The sequence below is a fragment of the Sinocyclocheilus anshuiensis genome, unplaced genomic scaffold, assembly GCF_001515605.1.
Source record: "Sinocyclocheilus anshuiensis isolate Anshui unplaced genomic scaffold, SAMN03320099.WGS_v1.1 scaffold326, whole genome shotgun sequence".
NCBI lineage: Eukaryota > Metazoa > Chordata > Actinopteri > Cypriniformes > Cyprinidae > Sinocyclocheilus > Sinocyclocheilus anshuiensis.
Window position 1 is genome coordinate 228,045 of NW_015546098.1, and position 18,222 is coordinate 246,266.

Sequence of the window (18,222 nt, forward strand, 5' to 3'; positions counted from 1 at the left end):
GGAGCTCAACGGCTCTGAACCCAGCCCAAGCTGTGATATAAACGAACGCTATTGGCTATTTTAAAAAGGGGCGTGGCTGCTTGATATGTCCCGCCCTGTCTTCCTGTTTCAGTTAAAATGACGTCAACACATAGAGTAACGCTGCGTGTTTCTAAGTATTTCAGGGGACCTTTAAGGGTGTTAGATTGTCAGGATTCACCTGGAATGGGCAGAAGTGTCAAAAAGTTCATTTTGGACTTAATTACCTCTACTCTCTCCTGAAGTTTGCTGCAGTGTCTGTTGCTCTCATTCAGCCTCTGTTCTTGAACCTCCAAGTCTGTCTCGGCTTTTCTCAGCCTCTGCTGAAGTGTTGCATTCTGGGACTTGCGGTTTTCTTGCTCTCTCTGGTGCCATTGGTTGATGTGTTCATTGAGGCTCTTTTGTAGTGTCTTCTCAGCTGCCTTTTGCTCCTCCCTCTTCTCTTCTTCCATCTCCTTCATTCTCCTCTTCCACTCCTCCACATCTCTCTTCCATTCCTTCTCCGCTCTCTCCTTCTCCTCCCTGCAAGCCTGAAGCTCCTTTCTCACGGCTTTCAGCCTTTCTTCACACTCCTCCTCTAGTCTTTTTCTCTCCTGTGACTGTCTCTTCCTCTCCTCCTCCACTCTATGCATCTTCTCCTCCTCCTCTCGCTTTCTCTCTTCATCTCTGGCTCTGCGTAGCTCTTGGCACTCGCTCTCTAGGCGCTTGTTTTCTTCCTGTGTTTGTTGTAGTAATTTGTGTTGGTTGTCTCTCTCTGTCTGCAGATTCTGGTAGTCTCTGCGCAGATCTGACGTCTCTTGGGTTAACACAGCTATGCGCTCCACACACTCAATTTCAGCCCTCTGTCCACGCTCCTCCACCTGAAACGGATACACATCCACACATCCTAAGATAATGAAGTGATTCTATCCATTTAATATGCTTATAATGAATACGTGTGTATGTTTTTACTTCCTCTACAGTGGCCTGCAGCTCTAGAAGGCGTGTCCTCAGAATAGATGCTGACTCCTCTTCTTCCTCATCCTGACCTGTGGTTGGCTGGAGGCTGCCCTGCGTCTCCGTGGCAACACGGCGAAGCGACTGCAGAGTTGCCTCTTGCTCCTCATTCTTAGTGTTTAAGGAATATATCACCTATACATAAAACACACACACACATAAATATAATTAAAACACAGTTATAATGGCTAGACAACACAGAAAAATTATTTATTTGCACTGTGGATTGAAGTACACGAGTGTATGTTAACATCACACTCTTAAAAATGAAGGATCTTTATTGGCATCTATGGTTGCATGAAGAACCTTTAACATCCATTAACCTTTTTAATGCACAAAAGGTTATTTATAGTGAAAACAGGTTCTATAGATTTAGATTATTTAAAACAAAAAAAAAATGTTAAGAACTGCTCTTTGGGAACCATAAATGGTTCTTCTATTGCATCACTGCAAAACCCCCCCTTTTGGAAGCTTTATTTGTAGAAGTGTCATTCCAGGCCTATAGCGTCTTGTTCTTACTGATGAAATCTTTCACCTCTCTGATCGAATCAGTCACAGTCTGCAGTTATTGAGCTGCAGTTTATCTAGTACATGTGTGTGTGTGTGTGTGTGTGTGTGTGTGTATGTGTATGTGTATGTGTGTGTGTATGTGTGTGTATATGTGTATGTGTATGTGTACGTGTATGTATATGTGTGTGTGTGTGTATGTGTACGTGTATGTATATGTGTGTGTGTGTGTGTGTGTGTATATGTGTGTGTGTGTGTGTGCTTATGATCTGCAGATGTCTGTTGCAATTGCTTGTGCACAGCTGTGCAACTGTGCAACTTTCACATCAGTGTCCCAAGGCATGTTTCAAGCATTAGAGGCACTAATCCCAAGTTTTTGTTGTAAGAATGTGTTAGATAAACTATTTATCTGAACATGAACAAGTAATAAGTTTTAATAAGTTTTAGTCCCGGATAAGTGGTGGAAAGTGGATGGATGAACACATTGTACTTCTATATCATCTCCTACAATAGTGGTTTAGGTCTGTCCCACTTCAGAGGTCTTGACTTTATCCAACAATTTTGACATAATCTGTTAAAATTATATTTAAGACATTGTAGTAAGAAACCACAATTCCGATGTCCCACCTCCCACATTTTGTGCACAACCCTGTTATCTGTTATCTATCTAGATTTATTCTCCATTACAATTATGCAACATTCCTTGAAGTTCCCAAGAAATAATTCATTGACACCTAAGATTAAGCATTAATTGAACACTTTCTACAGCATGGTGGGAAGTATATAATGTAATTATGTTTACAAAAGTCTTACAAATACAGTGTGAAGACTGCATTCTTGAAGTGAAATCATTCAATCCGTAATTGAAAGACAAAAAAATGAAATAAAGTTGTTTTTCTTTCATTTATGGTAAAACAGTATGATGAAACAGTATGAAAATTTCACATCACGATTATAGTGACTAAAATGATCACGGTTATCAGTATTTTCATGGTATTGTTAAAATGTGCTGGAAATGATCAAAAAGTACAGATACACACACTAAAATCATTTCACCAAGCTTTATGTCAAAAACCAACAAAGAACAAATAAAATTAGCAGCACTATGTGCTTTTTGTTTGCATAAAAAATATTGGCTAGGTGACTTACAGCATAACATGTTATCTACTAATGTGCATGTTCAAATAAAGTTTGACTAATCTTAAGTTCAAATAACTAAAAAAAAAATGATATAAAATGATAAATTATAGGCACTTCATCTGCTCCATAAACAATTCTGCATAGGCTACTTTATTATCCAAAGTGCTGAGATTTTGAGCTTATTTTCCATCTACTGGTTGAGATTGTGGAAATGTGGTCCAATTTCTCGCATTGGTCTGAACACAAATGGCAGACAGGCTGAATGAAAATGTAAAGTTAAATTCAATTTAACTTTGATGCTTATTTAATGATTAATGTTGTAAAAATACAAAAAGTACACAAAAAAAGATTCTGAACGGCATTATTTCTTTATTTATTTTTTGTAACAGGGTTGAAAAAATTGCAAACCTTATAAAATGAACAGACAATAAAACAGCTATATTATTTAGTTGTTCATACACAGTTTATGAGGGTTGATCACCTCCTTTCACTGACCATTTGTCAAAAAAACAAAAACAAAGCTATTTTGAACCCTATTTGCATAAAGTGACGTTTCATAACATGTACGGGGCGTTTGTGTATTTGAGTCTGAATGTGTGGGCATATGAGGGAGTCCTAATATTATGTGTCACTTTGGCTCTCCATCAATGTGTCCTACCCACAAGTCCCCGTGCCTGGGGTGTCATCAGATAACGTCTCACTCATCCCTCCAGCGGGTCGTGTGTTACCATGACGCCTGACTGTCTGTCGTAAATCGCCGCCGCAGCAGAGCTGGACATTCCATATGATAAACTGCCAGGAAGTCACTCTTCCTTCTCTTCACTCACCCGTCTCTCTCTCTCTCTCTCTCTCTAGCTCTTTTCCTGTTCCCCCCAGTGTTTCTGTAAGCTGACCACCTTCTCTCTTTCTCTCTCTCTGTCTGTCCCCTGACTCCTCTTTATAACTTTCACCCTCTTTCTATTCCCTGCCTCTCTCTCTCCCTTTCAGTCCTTGAACATGAACTCTCATGTTTTACGGTGCACAGAATAAAAGGGAAAGCAATGTCATATATCTGTATGACTGAAATGTCTGCTAGCTTTATATAGAGCGACAGAACTCATAACTTACCTAGCAGACTGGAATGGACTGGGACAGAGAGAAAATGAGGATAAAGAGCAGATTAAAGGAACTGTTTTTTTTTTTTTGTTTACATATATTATTATTTTAAATAGAAAGTGCTGAAATCCTTGTCTCTCTCAATCTATTTGTGCTTGTTTTCATTCTCTGCAAATATGGCACCTTGCCTCACTACGATCCATACTAATGAAATCTGATACATGCTGTCTTACTTTCCTTCTTCCTCCTTAACAAACACAAATGATAGAAGCATTTGTCTGCATCTGTTTCTCTATCCATTTGTCTGCATTTTAATACTGCTTATAACAGCCATTTCTGACACGGCTAGGGAATTTATTGAGTCTGTGCATGTGTGTGTGTGTGTGTGTGTGTATGTTTGTGTGTGTGTGTGTGTATATATATATATATAGCTTACAGATTTTTAGCTTTCAGATCCTGTGACATAATGGGATAGGACAAAGGTTATATCATGAATACTAGGTCTTTGGACAGCTTACTCAACTGACATACTGCTTTTTGCATACTTTATCATATGGAAATATGTATAGGCCTATTCAGAGACTGAACATGTAATGAGAACGTCAAGTGTGAAACACATTTTTCTATACATTTAAATCAATATCACTTGTCACAGAACTGTTTTTATGTGTGTGTGTGTGTGTACGTGTATGTGTGTGTGTGTGTGTGTGTGCATGTGTGTGTGTGCATGTGTGTGCGTATGTGTGTGTGTGTGCGTGTGTGTGTGTGTGTGTGAGCCCGTTCACACCAAGAATGATAACTATATTAGCATCCATTCCAACACACGATAAGATTCAGTTTATTATAAGCATGTGCCAGTTTAAATGCTCAAGCTATTAAAGTCAAGTAGATTCTGATTAGCCGTCAATGTTTAATCATTTATCAGCTGGAAAAAAAACATTCAGAAAGTGGTTCCAACAATACCATTCCTCTGATCTGTTACCGTTATTGCTGCACTGTGGACTTTAATATTTTCATAGAATTGGAATGATAATTAATCTTTATAATTAGTCATTGCTATAGTTATTGTCATTGATGGGATCAGTGGTTGTTTAGCTACTGAGAGTCACCAGATTTTCTCTGTCCACAGTTTGCAGCTATCTTTGTTTGATGGAGAGTGAGTTGTCTTGCCCAGCCAGACTTTTGACGTAATCTGACCAAGAACTCTCCAAGTGGCCATCTGATATGTAAAATGACCAACCGCAGATTGTTTTGTTTCGGTTTATCTGACATCGATGAACAGTTGTACAGGAAACACTACATAAATTAATGGAAATATGTGCAGGCTTTGAGATTGCAATTTCTGATCACCCAAAAAGTAAGACATACTTTTTTTTCACAGATAGAAAACTGCTTGAATATTTAGTTTGCTTGCTTCTATGTGCGTCCAACAAAACTCTGAACAGCTTTTTGGTAAATCCAGTGATTAGTTATTCCTCATAAATGTTCATAATATCAACCTGCTACCTTTTAAATATCTGTCAGAATTATAAATAAGATGGAAAGTTAGGTTGCAGTCACTCAAAGCAAACAATGCTTTCCCAAAACTATAGAAGTATGGTCACAAATTCTATGATTACCAACATAGTTCAACAAGTCACCATTTCCCAGAATCAGCATTGCAAACTTCTGTGGTTTGTAAAAGTATAATTTCTTGTTAGTAAGAAATATGGACTTCAATAGTTCATGCTATAAAGTAAAATAAGCAAGCTAATATGCAGTACATTCTATATATTTCATTCTATCTAAATATCAATCTATATATTTTAGCTTCAGCTATAATCAGCGCCGTTTCGAAGAGTGCGTAAGTGCATACATTTGAAGAACCTGGAATGAATCAAACATCAAATGAAACAAAATGATGGGTTATATATAATGAAGTAGTCCTTGTTTATTACAGCAGCATCTCAAAGAAATTACGTTGTGGAGAAAGCTGTGAACTACAAGTAGTGTATGCCAAATACATACTGCATACTAACATAAATGAACTATAATAATCTCACATTAATTGTGATTTTTGAACTGATTAACTAGCAAACGTAATTACTCCACCACCAAGTCATTAATGACAGCCCTATATTGGTAAGCTCTCATGGTTTAAATGATGGAACTGCAACCATGTTAAAGAGTTGTGACTAGCAATGTTGTACAGGAAACAAACCCCTGATTGGAGCTTTTTTAGCATTTAGTGTCACACCACCCATGGCATTCCCATCATGCTCTTATATCAATATGAGACTGAAGTAGATCAAATCTCCTATGCTCCTGCATGGTAAAAATAGTGTGGCTTGGTGTGTAGCATTACGAAGCGTCACAAAGCTGAGCCGAATGTAGAGAGGGCATGACTCACACATCTGTTCTTATAGACACACACACACACACACACACACACACACACACACACAGCTAAAGATAACTATTAGGAATATGTTTACATGATGATAGAGAGAGGGATTCCACACAGCTGTGGCATTCAAGCTCACATACACACACACACAGGTTTAAACTTCAAGCCCTGACCTATTTTGTTTAGTAACAGTGCTGCCATTTCCATGTTCCTAACCCCAGTGGACCTTAGTCAGGGCAGACGCCATTTTTTCATTTGACAAGAATGAAAACGAGGCTTTGAGGGACATGCGTACAGTCCGTTCAATAGCTTTCACTGTTGTTTACCTGGGTATCAAACTGAAGAAAAGAAAAAAAAACTCCAAAATCAATTCCAGAGAAAAACAGCCCATAGAAAAGGCTTACATCCCTCACAGCCTTCTTTTCATTCTCAGTAAATATGGCATCTTCACTGACTAAGGTTCATACTAATAAAACCTGATACACACTCTCTCACTTCCCTTCTCCTGCCTCAACAGATCCAGATGACGGTGTATGCATTAGCCATTAATAGTGTGTAGATATTATAGCCTTTAACCTCTATGTTTTCATAGTTACACTTCATAACTGGCCAAGAGGGTAATCATTTTTCACACAGTGACAGATATGGTTATGGCTATTGATTTTATCATACATCATCAAGGTGCAGTTTAACCATAAACACATAATTAAAACTGAAACTCCCAGTATATAGGTAAGTGTGTGTAGATGTGTTTGTTTCAATTAGTTTTGTTGATAATCAAAATGTTGTGCTCATTTATATTTAATTTCATGTGCTGTGAAAAGCATGTAGGTTGTTTAGTTACTTGGTATGTTTTTAAAAAAAATCCAAAATGACAAAGTATTGTAAATAAATATTTAAGTGCTCTATTTCAAGGACATATAGGGATTATGAGTTTTTAACCCTTATTTTGAGCTATTTTTGTTCCTTTTGCAATCCTAGTAAAGATGACCAAACATTTTAAGGATTCATAAAGTACAGGCCCAATTGACCCAATTGTATGTATTAGGCATTAATAGTGTGTAGATAATACAGCCATTCATGTTTTCATAATTATACTTGACCAAGAGGGTAATCATTTTTCATGCAGTGTCAGATAGAATTATGGCTATTGGTTTTATCATACATCATCAAGGTGCAGTTTAACCAAAAATGCATAATTCAAACTGAAACGGCAATATGAGGGGAAGTTTGTGTAACTGTGTTTTCTTCTAGGAAGTTGCATTTTGCAACCATGGTTGTGAGTTTACAGTCCTAAAGATGAATAAATAAGAAATTATAAAGTACTAAGTACTAAGGCCATCAGAAAAAGTACTAAGGTGCCATTAGATAAATATGATGGAACTATAATATACACCTCAGTACTGAAAGATTACAATATTCACGTAATGTCAATAACCTATTGATTATTTCCTTGGCACTATTCAAAAATGGTAGCTTTCAACAAATATTACTATTGCAGTATATGCAGTATACATTATATCCTAAAAAACATAAATCCAGTGTGCTTTTTTGCTAGTGGAACAAACACAACACTGTAACAAATATGGCTTATTTTAACTAAAATGTAGTATTTTTGTTGGCCAAGCTGAACTAGTCTGCTGCTTTAACCTCAGGTTACAAGCTTCTACTGGTCATAACAACTGGATGCTGCTTGCTTGTGAATGGGTGGTTCTTCACACCCATCTAAACCTGATGATAAATAACCCACCACATCTCTGTTGCCAGTGATCACCCACGGGTCAGATTATTTTAGATGAGCCCTTTGCAGCGTGAACTTCACTAGCCCTCCCTGAACTATACAAACTCCACTCCACATCTATTGAAATCGTGACTTGTCTTGGATTACCTGCATCACCTGTAATGGAAAGACAGTGATGCGACGCTGAGTGCATTAAAACCCTGTTGCATTCCAGGAAAAAACGCCAGTGGCTCAGACAGCATAAATACTGATACGTGTCAATAATTTATATTATCTACTGTCTTAAACCCTGCCGTTAAGTAGGCTACATTTAAGTGATGTAGCGTAAATTTTGCGCAGTAGGTAGCAAAAAGGTTCAGCAAATGAGTCCCGTTAGTTGAGTAGGCTAGTAAAATAACGCGCTTACCTTTGTCAGCTGCGCTATTTTCTTGCACATTTTCCTGTGCATTTGATAATCAAACAGTTCATGCTCTACATTCACACTGGGGATATCCGCAATAGCGGTCCCGTTACATGCACCGCTGCCGCCGGGGGTCTGGTTCATCTTCCCGGAGCTTGAAGCCATAATAACCACGCTGATCAATCACAAGCTGGGCTGCGCAACACCCGGGTCGCCTCTACGTGATCCTGAAGGTAACGTTAGAGTCCGTACGACAGCCGAAAGCATTGTGCATGCTGCAGCGCCCGTCGAGCTGCCGGTGAGCGCACAGCTCACGAGATAATGCCATCGGCGCTCCTCGACTCACTGACGGCATGTGCACCCAGCCCGAACACCTGTCTCTCACCCGGGGTGTGACTACAGTCTACATTACGAGTCACGGGTACTGCAGTGTAATCATAACCCCTCCCAGGAGCACCAACACACCCAGCAGCACAACAAACATAAGCACGCGCTATTTCCACGCCTCGGTTTCTTTACAGATACTAGGCCTACATCTGATTTGTGAGTGCTTAAAGATTCAGATCGTTTTGTTATGAACAAAAGCATCAAGAATAGGTCAATAAAAATAACCGATTTTCTCTGTCCTCGATAAACAGTAAATGATAAAGGTAGAAAATTACGTGCGTAGCCTACGCATTATTTTAAATAAATGGGAAAAGTGAAATCCTCATACATATCTGAACCATATTTCGTTAGAAGGTAGGTTCAGTTAGAACGGAAAATTTAAAAGAAGAAGAAAAAAAAAGAATTGGCGTGAATCAATAAATCATGAATAATTTACTGTCTTTGTGTGAATAATATGTAATCATGTAATACATTAAAACTGTAATCTGATTATAAGCATTTTAAAACGTAATATAATCTGATTACAAGTAGGCCTTGTATATAAATAGCAACATTGATGCATTTCCCAAATTATATTTGTGATATAAAGATATACATTTTGCACTATTTCTCATCTGTAAAACCATTGTAGCCACTAGATGCCTGTATCGCCGTATGTAAAATATGTAAACTGGTTTATGCAATCCCTAGCTGCTAAGAAATTGTAATCACACATAAATTCATTTTATTACATTTGGATACGTTTAGATATTCTCAGTGAGCACTTTTTGTCTTTATCCGTTTTTGGTTTGTTGTTGTTGTTTGAAATGTTGATTTAAAGTGTCAGTTTTTGCATTATTCATTCATGAAGATGACATGAAAAATTGTCTCCTGGTGGAAAACAAAGACTTGTAAGATGAAAATGACATGAAATTACCAGTATAACCAGTAGATGGAAGCAGAGGATCACTCATTAGCTCAGTTGCAATTTCCACTCCCTAGTTTTTTTCACGTCTTGCTTTTGGATTTATTACAAAATGACTGAAGTATAGCAAGTGCAGGAAGTCACAAAATCCACAGTCTCGTGTCATTTAAAAAAAATTGCCTACAAGCCTAGAAGGGTTAATTATTTGAATATTTAACAAGTCAACAAAAAAATAAGTTAACTTTTAATGGTATAATCATTAAATAATAATGCATTAAATACTCTTTTTTTTTAGATTTTAAAAACTACAATTTTCAAATATTGCCTCATCAAGGACTCATCAAAAAGAGTGCTTTAGGTTTTATCTTTAACTGTAGAAGCTGCTAAATATATTCAGCCAGCAGACTTTCTATATATTTCTATGTCAGTCTCAAATAACTAAATAATAAAGTTAAACAGCTATATTAATTAGCAGTGTTGGGGAAAGTTACTTTTAAAAGTAATGCATTACAATATTGCGTTACTCCATAAAAAAGGATATGAAACGAAGTTTAACGCTGCTCTTACTAAGCCTCTGAACGCCGCCTGTAGGAATAGTATTGGCCAACTACGTAGTGAGCAACATTAAGGAATGAACGCATTACAGCTGGCTGTGATTGACAGCCAGAAGCGGAAGGAGGCGGTCCTACGATACTCTCGCGAGAGGACGGTTTGAAAAGTGGCGCTTCACCGTTTTTCAAGCTAGAAGACTCAAAAGCAATTTCCTGCAGGTACGACACGGATTAAAGTATATCCCCCAAAACGTCTTGATCAGAAATTAAGTATTATGCAGAGACACGAACAAGGATGAATGCTCTGGCAAACTATAATTCGCTAAAATTATAATTATGAGTTATGAGTCTTCGTGTTTTTGTGTCGATGCTAACGGTCGATGCTAACAGCAGGAGTCGCTAATTTCCTTCCTTCACACAAACAAACCTCTGTTTCACAGGGAATATTATATTTTATTCAGCTGTTTCACCTGTTTATTTGTTTTATTTAATATGGGATGTCATCTAGTTGTGTAGTATATGCTAGGTCATTTAACGAATAACTCTTTATTTAGATCATTAAAAGTGTCCGATGGGTCGAGGAAAGATCAGGTAACGATTCTGTCGTGCTGAGTTAACTCTATTTGACTTCTGCTGTGACTAATTAACTTTAACCTGTGAAGTGTGCTATTAACAGCTAACGCTAAAACAACTAAAAACAAAATACATGTTCAAGTAGGTGTCTTTCTTTTGGTATCTGTCTGAAATGAATGGGTGTATTGGTTTTGTAAACAATATCATATATTCACGCATGTAATTTGTGTTTGTGTTTCAGTAACTTCAACATGTCTGGAGACAGTGATCTGGTGATTGAAGAGGCTTTCCGGCGAGCACAGAAAGCTCATAATAACAAGGCCAAACTTGTTGCCAGTTTGAAGAACCGATATAATAAGGTACAGCAGATGTGCATGATAAAATTCACATTATGATATACTACCCTTCAATATTTGGGGGTCTGAAATGTGTTTTTTTGGGGAGATACATTTAGTTGATAAATGACTGAAATTACTACAAAATTTAGTCTTGTATTTAAAACTATTTATCATGATGTAATGCATCTCAGTTTCCACAAAAAGCACAACTGTTTTCAACATTGATAATAATAATAAGAAATGTTTTTTGAGCCCCAAATCAGCATACTGGATTGATTTGTTATGGATCATATGACACTGAAATCTATGCTTGAACAATTTCATAACAAAACTGCCGAGGGGATACTTGCATCTGAAATACACACACATATATATATATAGATAGATATAGATATAGATATATATAGATATAGAAAACTACAAAAAAAAGTATATAGTAAAAGAAAATTGCACAACTTTGTCATTTATAAATTTAGAAATCTCCCACCATAACCTCTTTGTATATTATTGCCAATGCCGGGAAATATGAATGTCTGCTGAAATTACATTTTGAAATAGAAAACATTTGTTTTAAATTGTAATAATATTTCACAAGAATTTTTTTTACTGTAAGTTTGATTAAATAGATGCAGCCTTTATGAGCATACGAGACTTCTTTTGAAAACATGTAATACATTGACCCCAAATTTTTAGAATGGTATTTTAGTTGCATAGGATATTTTCCTACATTGTTGTCTGATACATTAAAAAATATTCTGAATAAGAGATCTATTTTAATTCTGTTCTCTCTGTGTAGTTGGAAGATAAGACCGAATTCCATGAGGAGTTCATCCGCTGCCTGAAGTATGCCATGATCATTTACACCCGAGAGCCGGCAGTGGAGAATGTCATTGATTTTGTCACAAAGTTTGCTGCAAGTTTCGAAACTCCTGTTAATGAGAATGCTGAAGAGGAGGAGGAGGAAGACGAGAATGAGTTTTTGAACTTCCTGTTCAACTTCCTGTTAGAGGTAATGTCACTCATATGCAGGCATTTGGCCTGAGAGAAAGCATACTGACGAGCGCATCTCATAGCGTTACTTGTTTACGTTAGATTTCTTATCTTTACTATCTTTGTCTCTCCCTCAGTCTCATGGTGCAAACAGCCATGCGGTGCGGTTTCGTGTTTGTCAGCTGGTGAATAAGCTGCTGGGCAGTCTGAGTGAGAATGCTCAGATTGATGATGATCTGTGTGATAGGATCCATGAGGCCATGCTGATCAGAGTCACAGACAAATACCCTAATGTCAGGATTCAGGCAGCACTGGCCATGTCCAGAATCCAGGACCCCAGTAACTTGGACTGCCCCACTATTAAAGGTACTCAGAGTGCTCATACTTCATGCTAAAGGACATTGAGCTACAATCCCTAGTTAACATGTTTGTTACTGATCCATGATTTTTCAAGAATATAAATTAAAACGAGGTAAAAGTGATTATTCTGTGTTTTTAGCTTATATGCTGCTTTTGGAAAATGACTCAAACCCTGAAGTTAGACGAGCTGTGCTGTCTTGCATCGCTCCCTCGGCCACTACACTTACTAAAATCTACAAGCGCACCTGGGACGTCAAAGAGAAAGTCAGGAAACTTGCTTATCAGGTAAAATTGTTTGAAAAAGCCAAATGACTAACATGCTTTAAAAGGTCGAAAATGTTTATTCCAGATATGTATAACGTACACTACAGTTTAAATGTTTGGGGTTAGTACGATTTTTCTCTTATGCTCACCAAGGTTGCATTTATTTAAGCGTCAATACAGTCAAAACAGAAATATTGTGAAATGTATTACAACTTAAAATATGATTTTTCTGTTATTATATATTTTAAAATATAATTTGCTCCTGTGATGACAAAACTGAAATTTCAACAGCCTCTAGTATCCCGAAATCATTCGTATATGCTGATTTGGTGCTCAAGAAACATAAACATGTTGAAAACAGTTGTGCTGCTTATTTTTATTTTTTTGTGGGAACTGCAAAAAAAAAACTTTGTCAGTTTTGATCAATTTAATGCTTCCTTTCTGAATAGAAGTGTTCATTTCTTTCAAAAGAAAAGCTTACTGACCCAAATCTTTTGAATGGTAGTGTACGCTATAAGTTCAGATATAATGTGTGAATGTTTGTGCCTCAGGTACTGGCAGAGAAAGTGCATATTCGAGCACTGAGCATTGCTCAGAGAGTCAGTCTACTGCATGAAGGTCTCAGTGATTCTGCAGGTAAGGAAATTCTGCGTTTGTTGATCAAACTCTCAAAGAATCCATTTGTACACCGTTCATGTCAATCTCATAACAACAAGGTCTTAGGCACAAACAAGTTATTTACAAGATGACAACTGGGTCATTAAAGACTTAAATGTGGGTTTTTACCAATAAGGGAAACACCCCATTATTTCTTTCATTTTCAAATCCCTGAGATGAGACATGTTTTTTAGTGTGCTTTCACACTTGGTTCGATTGCTTGGTCCTAACCGAGTTCGATTGCTCCCCCCTCCCCCTGCCCCCGCTGGACTGTGTTCACATTATTTTATTTGGGTCCGAACCGCGGTTTGTTTGCGTCATCAAGCCAGCAGCTGTTTACCCCGTTGCTTAGTAATGATGGCACAGGAGAAGACGGCAAAATGAGTAGCATTGCTCTTTTCAATTTTAAAAGCTTTGTTTCCAAAGCTTCAGTAGCCGACATAACGGCACTTACGTCTGCCTTACGAATGTATTGCAAATGCTCTAAAGAACTCTGAAGGTGAACAGAAATGAGATATACAGCTCTCTGCTTGCAGCGCGTCAGTCACGCTCGTCAGGAAGGTGAGTGAAACACACATTTTTATCAAATAATACGTCATTAATAGCGGTTTACTTCCGTGATGTGGTACGATTGTGTTCACATCAGCAGCGAACCGTACCGGAGTTCACTTGAACCATACCCCAGACCACCCCTTTTAAGCGGACTCTGGTACGGTTCGCGGGTGCACACCCGAGTTCGGAAGACCGCGTTCACATCATCCAAACGTACCGAACTCTGACGTCAATCGAACCCGGGTGTGCACCAAAAGTGCTAGTGTGAAAGCACCCTTAGAAATATTTGTAAAAGTGTCACCTGAATGCGTCTTAGAAATTTTATCTTGTGTTATATAGTTTTCTTGTAAAGTTCTGTAAATTGCCTATCTTGTAATGCTCTGCGCTCGCCATGAAATAGCCTTGTTGCTGACAGGACGGTAAAAGTCAATAAAACAAATCATGTCTATTTCCTTTAGACTCAGTAAAGGAGGTCGTCAAGACCCATTTGCTGCCTGCTTGGCTTCGCATGCAGCAGGGAGATGTTTTGCAGTTGCTTCACAGACTGGATGTAGAGAATTGTGCAGAAACTGCAGTGACTACCTTACAAGCCATCTTTTCAATGGCAACAAGCCCCGATGACCTCCTGCAGAACGGTGTCAGGCTGGATGAGAGGTCAGTTACTTGAATCTAAACACTGCAACAGGCATACTTCAGTGAATGCAGCTTTGCGTCATAAATCTACACCCTAAACCCTTCATGTATTCATTTGGAATGTTGAGAAGGGTTTAATGGAAAATATAAAATAGAATATGAAAATAAGAATATTTTGGGCTTTATTTCATCATTCTTTGCTTTTAGCTATGAATAGAAGCATTGCAGTGAATGCCATCGTCCATCGCCGCTGGCTGACAGACATCATGATGTTGAGCCCGGCATCGCCAAAATCGATAAAGATGAAAATATTAGGGTTGTGCACGAATAGTCGAATATTTTATCTGCAATAATTATTCGAAAAATGAGACCACTCATTTTCTCTGCAGCCGGTATCCACCAAAGTGTTTCTCCCGAGGCTAGCATATTTTTTTTCAACAGTTTTCAGTTTTCTGTTCTGTGCAGTGAGCGGCAGAGAAGCAGCGCATTCAGTTAGCTGCACTGCAGCCGACTCGTCAATAAATGAGTACAAATTTACTTTTTTAGCATGAAAAAAAAAGACCGCCATGTACCGTGAAACCGGTATAATTTTGAAAAATACCGTGATAAATTTTTGGTCATACCGCCCAGCACTAATGCAACATGTCATTAGTGATGCGTCTGCCACATTACTTCAGCTACTGTTCTGTATCACAGCAACCAAAGCGCCTTCGTAGTGCTCGAAAGTGTTCACAGCTAGGCATTTTCAGAAGAGCGCCTGGTGTTTTCAGCTGGCTAAAACGCTTTGGTGGAGACACGGCATAAGGAGACGACTTTCACCCGATCATGTTGATGTACTTTTTTTTTTTTTTTTTTTAACAAGAACATGTGAAACAATGTATGTGCTTTATAACAGTTTTTTTTTTTTTCGTTCAAATATTCGAATGCAATATTTTTTTTAAATGCCCATCCCTAAAAAATATCTAGTGGAAAATGAGAATGTTTTTAATGATATAATTGTTTTCAGTGTTTTGGCAGGGGGCCATCTAGTGACAATTTTTAGGTTTGGTCTTCTTACTTAAAGGTGCATATCTCTCTGTACAGGAAACTAATCCCTGTGGACTCCCTAACATGCGAAAATGTGTTGTACTGGAGAGCGTTGTGTGAGTTTGTCAAGAATAAAGGAAATGAGGGTGAGGAATTACTGGAGCAGTTACTCCCTGAGGCGGCCATCTTTGCGGAGTATCTGTACAGGTGATTGTGCTCTACACTTATGTTTCTTGTAACCCATTTAAATGGGCTAATTAAATTTCTTCCATGGTTGTTTTTTTTCCTGTCGAATTCAGCTTAACATTAAACATTTGCAAATGATAACCCAGCTAAATAAGGAAGCCTTTTTGTTTCAGTTATCTAAAGAGCATTACTCAGCTGTCTGAGGAGCAGAGAGCAGATATGACACAGCTTGAGATGGTGATGACCCAAGAGTACATTGGTCAGCAGTTGATTCTGCTAGTCGGGTGTCTGGACATTTCTGAAGAAGGCGGCAGGTCAGAATTATCAAAACTTTTAATCTCTTACTGATCACAATTTAGAGAACTAGTGTCTTTATTTCTTGAGGGTCTGATTTCTCTATATCACTAAAACACCCTTATTTTTTAACTGCACATTTACTTTACATTGAGAATGTGTTCTGTTAAACTTCCCATGAACCGTTCTAGGAAGCGCATGGTAGCAGTGCTGCAGGACATTCTTCTGTTGCCCAACACGCCCACCTCTCTGATTGGTCTGCTAGTGGAGAAACTGATTGGAATTCTACGAGACGACGCACAGAAAATTCAGATGGTCAGTCTTTGTGGGACCATCATATTCTTGGAAAAACTTGCTTGACATTGTATCAATGCAGTCCTCTCAGATAGAGTATGTACTTTTCTTTGGCTGCAGGTCAGATACGGATCAAATTTCAAACAGCCCACCCCAAAAATTCAAATGTTTTTCCCACACGTGCAACAAGGTGGTTGCAATGGCCAAAAATGGCTGAAAAAAAAAAATTTGTCATTTGTTGACTGCAAACATGGCCTTTGAGATCTGCTGCAATCTCTCTGCAGCAATTTGCAGACAGTTTAATTGTTTTGCTTGTGTGTGGTTATATTTTAATCAGGTTGCTGAAATAATATCTGATGTGAGAGAGCCCATTTTGCCCATCTCTGAACCTGTGGATGAGAATGAGAAACGCAGAAAACAAGTCAAAGTGAGTGACTCTTCATGCACCACTGGTGCTTAGTGGCATCACCCTCTTGCATTAGATTGACTTCAATGACATTAAAATACTTTTCTATAGCTGGCTGAGGTTCGAGTGCAGATAATGGAGGCGAAGCAGACTCTAGAAGAATGCATCAGCTGTCAGGACTTCAGTCGCGCAGCTGAGCTGAAAGACTCCATCTCTCAGCTTGAGGAGCTCAAGAACCAGCTCGTCCTGGAGGCGTCACAGCCTGCTGACAATATCAAGGAGCAGCGTGTGGAAAAGGTACAAATCACTTGAGTACAAATACTCACACTCAAATACATATAAAAAAAAAAAAAGGACAGATGCTGATCAAAAGTGACAGTGAAAACTAAAAACTACATTGTTACGAAAGATTTTCATTTCACTGTTTTTTGGGCTTTCTAATAAAAAGAAAATCGAATATGTTTCAGTTTCCACAAACATATGATGCAGCACAACTGTTTTCAACATTGATAATGGTAAGAAATGTTTGTTGAGCAGCAAATCAGCATATTAGAGTGATTTCTGAAGATCATGTGACACTGAAGACCGGAGTAATGATGTTGAAAATTCAGCTTTACATCACAGAAATAAATTACATTTTACAATAATACTAAAATAGAAAAGTTATTCTGAATGGTAACAATATTTTACAGTATTACTGTTTTATATACCAAGTTCTGTCATGAAACTCTAGATGGCCCAGAGACTAGACTTGTGCCGGTATTCGGTAATGCGATATATCACGGTAATAAATATGCATGATATTGTTATCGTGGGCACTTCTAAATACCGTGAATAATTATATATAACAAATTATTCAAGAATTTTGAATTCATTTTAAGAATACTTTTCCCATCAACTGGTCAAAATTCACAACACCGCTGTATGCTGCTTGAAAGACGCATTCGCACTCTGACGTAAACAAGCGCGGACCAGAAGCACATGGCGGAACATGTGAGAGACGCTCTGGATGAAAGCGCACTTTCACTCTCTGACAACAGATGGCGCTAAACTGCAGAAATAATAATAATAATTCATTTAAATGCAGCCGTTACCCCGTAAACCCTGTAAACAAAGCAGCTGCACTACTTTCTGTTTCTGAATCGTGTTTAAATGATTTAAACAGCCATTCAGATTTGTATATTTGCTATGATGTTCATCACAGCGCCAAATACTTAAATATTTAGACTTAATAGGCTATTTATTTTCAAACTTTTTTTTACATTTTAATCTGGACTACAACATGCCCTAGATATTGTTTGAAAGTGTTTTGATTCTTTATTGTTCGGTCACACTTTACATTAGGGCTTCATTAGTTAACATTAGTTAATTCATTAGTTAACATAAACTGCCAATGAAAAATTCTTCTGAACATTCATTAATCTTAGGTATTCCAATATTTAATAACAGGTTGTTAAAATAGAGAGTTGCAGCTGTGTTATTTAATGAGCTAACATGAACTAAGACTTGTATTTTTTAAACAAA

The 18,222-nt window shown here is 37.8% G+C and overlaps 2 protein-coding genes across 4 annotated transcripts in view; one reads left to right on the forward strand and one right to left on the reverse strand.

Annotated features, from left to right (window-relative positions):
- Nucleotides 1-8,761, reverse strand: part of fam184b (family with sequence similarity 184 member B) — a 30,899-nt gene extending 22,138 nt beyond the window's left edge. For both annotated transcript variants that reach the window (XM_016501908.1, XM_016501907.1), the window contains exons 1-3: nucleotides 8,290-8,761; nucleotides 970-1,149; nucleotides 246-878 (exon numbers count right to left, since the gene is read on the reverse strand). In XM_016501908.1, the coding sequence (XP_016357394.1) occupies nucleotides 246-878; nucleotides 970-1,149; nucleotides 8,290-8,448 (972 nt within the window). In that variant the 5' untranslated portion in view covers nucleotides 8,449-8,761. The remainder of the gene's footprint in view (nucleotides 1-245; nucleotides 879-969; nucleotides 1,150-8,289) is intronic.
- Nucleotides 8,762-10,260: 1,499 nt separating this feature from the next.
- LOC107700299 (condensin complex subunit 3-like) overlaps nucleotides 10,261-18,222 on the forward strand; it is a 19,962-nt gene continuing 12,000 nt past the window's right edge. The window contains exons 1-12 of one of the 2 annotated variants that reach the window (XM_016501912.1): nucleotides 10,261-10,344; nucleotides 10,940-11,057; nucleotides 11,833-12,045; nucleotides 12,164-12,392; nucleotides 12,526-12,671; nucleotides 13,202-13,286; nucleotides 14,318-14,513; nucleotides 15,576-15,725; nucleotides 15,878-16,018; nucleotides 16,190-16,313; nucleotides 16,630-16,719; nucleotides 16,810-16,995. In XM_016501912.1, coding sequence (XP_016357398.1) covers nucleotides 10,950-11,057; nucleotides 11,833-12,045; nucleotides 12,164-12,392; nucleotides 12,526-12,671; nucleotides 13,202-13,286; nucleotides 14,318-14,513; nucleotides 15,576-15,725; nucleotides 15,878-16,018; nucleotides 16,190-16,313; nucleotides 16,630-16,719; nucleotides 16,810-16,995 — 1,668 coding nt within the window. In that variant the 5' untranslated portion in view covers nucleotides 10,261-10,344; nucleotides 10,940-10,949. Of the gene's footprint in view, nucleotides 10,345-10,641; nucleotides 10,717-10,939; nucleotides 11,058-11,832; nucleotides 12,046-12,163; nucleotides 12,393-12,525; nucleotides 12,672-13,201; nucleotides 13,287-14,317; nucleotides 14,514-15,575; nucleotides 15,726-15,877; nucleotides 16,019-16,189; nucleotides 16,314-16,629; nucleotides 16,720-16,809; nucleotides 16,996-18,222 lie in introns of those variants that run through there. The other variant, XM_016501911.1, reaches the window with a different exon arrangement.